We start from the raw sequence: 5,000 nt of genomic DNA, 5'->3' as shown, positions 1-5,000 counted from the left end.
ATTTTTAGTTTACAAATGTACGAAATGAATTTTAATGCTGCTCAATGGAGAATTCGCATCTCTGAGCCGCCATCTGCCCTCTAGCGGAGAGAAACTAACTGTCACTCGTCAAAAGCGTCTGTAACTCATCTTCAATCCCCAAACCCCCGCAGCCAATCAGATATCCCGCTCGGCGTCACGTGACTCGCTCAGGAGCGTGGAGTGGAAAACTCTTTTGCAGCTTCATGGCGGGCAACACACAATAAAAACAATATAATTTCACCTTAATTAATGGCGCAGGAATGATGGAAAAGACTGAAGAACCTCCTTCCTTAAACACCGAGGAAGAGAGTTCTGAAAAAGACAAGATCTGGTGTTTGCAGCGCGTGGGGAGAGACTGTGACTGGCTGCATCTGTGCGAGGACTCAGAGGTACATGTTTACAGATTAAACCGCATGAATTATATGTGTTTTGATTATATTCAGAGACTCAGTTTGACATGCAGCTTTCTGAGGCTAGATTGAGCCTGACGTGGGGTTGTTTAGCTGTGAGTTTAGACGGATACAATCCAAATAAAAACAACACTGAACAGCATTGATGATGCAGTCAAAACATGTGTGGATTATGTCCAGTTGAAGTCAAACTGAATGAAATGTAAGGCAATTTAACCTGTTAACTGTCACCCCTACTTTTTTTTTTAGACATGAAAACGCACTATCCAAACTTAAATGGTTGTAATTCAAAGATACTTTGGAATATAGACATAAGGCTTGTTTTAAAGAAGATATTTGGCAGATTATTGTAGAAGTAAAATTTTACAAAACAAGTTTTACTCTAAAACTAAGGAAAATCCCAAATTCAGTATCTCAGAAAATTAGAATATTGTGAAAAGGTTCAATAATGAAGACACCTGGTGCCACACTCTAATCAGCTAATTAACTCAAAACACCTGCAAAGGCCTTTAAATGGTCTCTCAGTCTAGTTCTGTAGGCTACACAATCATGGGGAAGACTGCTGACTTGACAGTTGTCCAAAAGACGACCATTGACACCTTGCACAAGGAGGGCAAGACACAAAAGGTCATTGCAAAAGAGGCTGGCTGTTCACAGAGCTCTGTGTCCAAGCACATTAATAGAGAGGCGAAGGGAAGGAAAAGATGTGGTAGAAAAAAGTGTACAAGCAATAAGGATAACCGCACCCTGGAGAGGATTGTGAAACAAAACCCATTCAAAAATGTGAGGGAGATTCACAAAGAGTGGACTGCAGCTGGAGTCAGTGCTTCAAGAACCACTACGCACAGACGTATGCAAGACATGGGTTTCAGCTGTCGCATTCCTTGTGTCAAGCCACTCTTGAACAACAGACAGCGTCAGAAGCGGCTAAAGACAAAAAGGACTGGACTGCTGCTGAGTGGTCCAAAGTTATGTTCTCTGATGAAAGTAAATTTTGCATTTCCTTTGGAAATCAGGGTCCCAGAGTCTGGAGGATGAGAGGAGAGGCACACAATCCACATTGCTTGAGGTCCAGTGTAAAGTTTCCACAGTCAGTGATGGTTTGGGGTGCCATGTCATCTGCTGGTGTTGGTCCACTGTGTTTTCTGAGGTCCAAGGTCAACGCAGCCGTATACCAGGAAGTTTTAGAGCACTTCATGCTTCCTGCTGCTGACCAACTTTATGGAGATGCAGATTTCATTTTCCAACAGGACTTGGCACCTGCACACAGTGCCAAAGCTACCAGTACCTGGTTTAAGGACCATGGTATCCCTGTTCTTAATTGGCCAGCAAACTCGCCTGACCTTAATCCCATAGAAAATCTATGGGGTATTGTGAATATGAAGATGCGATATGCCAGACCCAACAATGCAGAAGAGCTGAAGGCCACTATCAGAGCAACCTGGGCTCTCATAACACCTGAGCAGTGCCACAGACTGATCGACTCCATGCCACGCCGCATTGCTGCAGTAATTCAGGCAAAAGGAGCCCCAACTAAGTATTGAGTGCTGTACATGCTCATACTTTTCATGTTCATCACTATTTCAAAATAAAGGTCTGAACATGCCTTATGAGTATGAAAATATGCTTGTTGCAAATTGATAAATTACTGCTCCTCTTTAATTTATTTTGAAAATCAGTCACTGATTCTAAGCTTTCAAATGATATATAGTTTGTCAAGATTAGTTTAGGTTTAGTATAGAATATTACTGTTTTAAATATGTAATGGCTGTGGGCCCACCGGTGGGCCAGTGACAGCTAACGGGTTGAGAAACAAAGGTGTTTGTCATAGGTTAATGGCTTCAGTATGATTTCATGATGCTTATTGCTCTTCTGTGTCTCTTTCATCAGGTTTCTGTTGGTCGAGGTCTGAATGTGACCCATCAGATTCTGTCAGTCAGCTGTCCACTGATGATATCCAGAAATCACTGTGTCTTCAAGCAAAATGACGATGGACGATGGACAGTGACGGACAATAAGGTGTCTGTCGGTCTGACTGTCTTTTCCAGCGTTTGATAATCCATAGTATGGGATCTGAAACAAAACTTATAAATATACGGTACTATATATATCAGTCATAGTGCCATCTGAAATTCTTCTTTTCTTCTAAAATTAGCATTTTTTTATCAAGCTCGTATATTTAGATTCAGTAATTTCACTTTAATGGCAATTAATAGGTCCTTTTCATTGCCATTAAAGTGAAATAACTGAACATAAACATACAAGCTTGATAAAAATGCTAATTTTAGAAGAAAAGAAGAAAATATTAGATGGCACTTAAAGGCTTCTGCATCTGAAGTCTTCATATGATGCATATAAAATGACAAAAGTACATGGCAAAATGACTAAAACTTAAATTAAAATGAACTGAAAATATAAAAATAAAAGGTAATTCAAAATATGAATAAATACTAATAGTATATAAATAATACTATAATGACACTAGTGCCATCTAAATGTAAAACAGAAAAAAATAAATAGAAATATTAAAATAAAACATATAAAAATGACAAGTATATGCCAAAATTACTAAAACTTAAAATAAAAAATAAAATGAAAACTAAAAATATGAAAAAGCAAATTCATAATGTGAATGAATACTATAACAGCAAATACATAAAATAAATAAAACAAATAAAACTGACTAAAATTAAAACTAAAACTGTAAACTTGGTTACAAACAAGTTAGTCTGCTAATACAATTATATAATAATTTATGTAGTAATAAAATTGACAAAAGCACATAAAAAAATTAAGTACATAAATTATACTGAAATAACACTGGTGTTATCTAAATGAAAAACAAATATATATTTTTTTTAAATAATTAAGGTTAAACAGAAATATTAAAAAGTAATAAAAACGGCAAAAACACATTTAAAAAGTTACTAAAATTTTGAAAAATGAAAACCGCAAAAAAATTAACAAATATGGTAGTATATAAATTATACTAAAATGACATTGGTGTTATCTAAATGGAAAAAAATAAAATTTAAAAATAAAGGCTAAATAGAAATATTAAAGTAACAAAAAAGACAAAAGCACATTAAAAAAATTACTAAAATTTGAAAATGAAAACTGAAAAAAACATATTAATAATATAATAGTACATAAATTATACTAAAATAACACTGGTGTTATATAAATGAAAAAAATAAAATTTAAAAAATAATTAAGGCTAAATAGAAATATTAAAAAGTAATAAAAATGACAAAAGCACAATTTTAAAAAATACTAAAATTTTAAAATTAAAATGAAAACCAAAAAAAATATTAATACTATAATAGTACATAAATTATACAAAAATAACACTGGTGTTATCTAAATGAAGAAAAAAATAACTAAGTGTGCTTGTATGTTGTTGTTTTTTTTATTTAAAGATGTCTAACTTCTTTTGTTTGTTTATACCCAGAGTCTGAATGGCGTGTGGGTGAACGGGAGACGGATACCGCCAGGAAATCCCTTTTTACTTCAGCAGGGTGACTCTGTGAGACTCGGGGTCCCTCTCGACGGCAACCCGGTGGAGTTCGACTACATCCTGGTCCAGAAGAATTTCACCGACGTGAAATCGTTCTTGTCTGGGAATCATGACAAAGAATCTGGTGCTGCTCCTTTAGGCCAAAAACTGAAAAACTCTAAGCGGAAGTTCGATGGAGACGAGTCGGAGCCGTGTCCCGCGCAGCAGTCCAAATCCAAGCTGTACCGCAGCTCCTGCCCGGATAAATCGCGGGCACAGCCCTGCCCTTCCGGGGAGCGCCGGGAAACTGAGAAGTTTTTCTGTAAACCTCTGGAGGAGGACAGATGCGGTGATACAGCGGGAAGCAGCTCGAGCGCGTGCAGTGAAAGCAGTCAGCAACTGGCATCCGTTCACCGTTACAGCAAGAACTTGATGGTCCTGAAGGACCGCGTGGGCGACACGCAGAAGCGCGCAGCCGAGCTGGAGCGGCAGCGGCATCAGACTCCGGAGAGAGAGCGGGAGATGCAGGAACTGCAGACGCAGCTGGAGCTGTTGCGGGGTCAGCTGAGGTCGCAGAAGGAGCAGGCGCTCAAGCGCATTGAGAGTCTGGAGAAATCCTTCTGCGAGGAGGAGCGGCGCCTGGAGGTGAGCGGCCAACAGGAAGTGATATTTTTTTTAGGGGTGTTATGCTGCATTCCAGACAAGGTTGGACATGGGAATATCCCCGATTAAATGTCCCACTTCAGACCTCAGTGATTTCCAGGCAGTCAGACGTCACATTCACCACATGATGTCGCCATGACACAACCAGAGCATATCATGTGGTTTTTTTTTTTTTTGTGTGTTTTTTAGATGCATTTTTGGCTTTTTATTGAGATATGACAGTTAGTTGACAGGAAGCGAAATGTGAGAGAGAGGGATCGGCAAAGGTTCACAAGCCAGGACTCGAACTCGGGTCGCCTAAAATGCAACCGCGTTGCGGTTACGTGGTCATACGTGTCGATATGCTGCCCACTAGGCTATCGGCACCGTCACAGATTGTGTTTTTGTGTCAATTATGGCAAAAAAAGAAT

The 5,000-nt window shown here is 38.6% G+C and overlaps 1 protein-coding gene across 2 annotated transcripts in view; it reads left to right on the top strand.

The window, feature by feature from the left end:
- Positions 1-63: 63 nt before the first annotated feature.
- rnf8 (ring finger protein 8, E3 ubiquitin protein ligase) overlaps positions 64-5,000 on the top strand; it is a 12,918-nt gene continuing 7,981 nt past the window's right edge. The window contains exons 1-3 of one of the 2 annotated variants that reach the window (XM_048207800.1): positions 64-410; positions 2,322-2,450; positions 3,883-4,572. In XM_048207800.1, coding sequence (XP_048063757.1) covers positions 282-410; positions 2,322-2,450; positions 3,883-4,572 — 948 coding nt within the window. In that variant the 5' untranslated portion in view covers positions 64-281. The remainder of the gene's footprint in view (positions 411-2,321; positions 2,451-3,882; positions 4,573-5,000) is intronic. The other variant, XM_048207801.1, reaches the window with a different exon arrangement.

This window comes from Megalobrama amblycephala, linkage group LG11 (assembly GCF_018812025.1).
Source record: "Megalobrama amblycephala isolate DHTTF-2021 linkage group LG11, ASM1881202v1, whole genome shotgun sequence".
NCBI lineage: Eukaryota > Metazoa > Chordata > Actinopteri > Cypriniformes > Xenocyprididae > Megalobrama > Megalobrama amblycephala.
The sequence above is the reverse complement of the archived record's forward strand: the minus strand, read 5'-3'. Positions and strand labels throughout refer to the sequence as shown.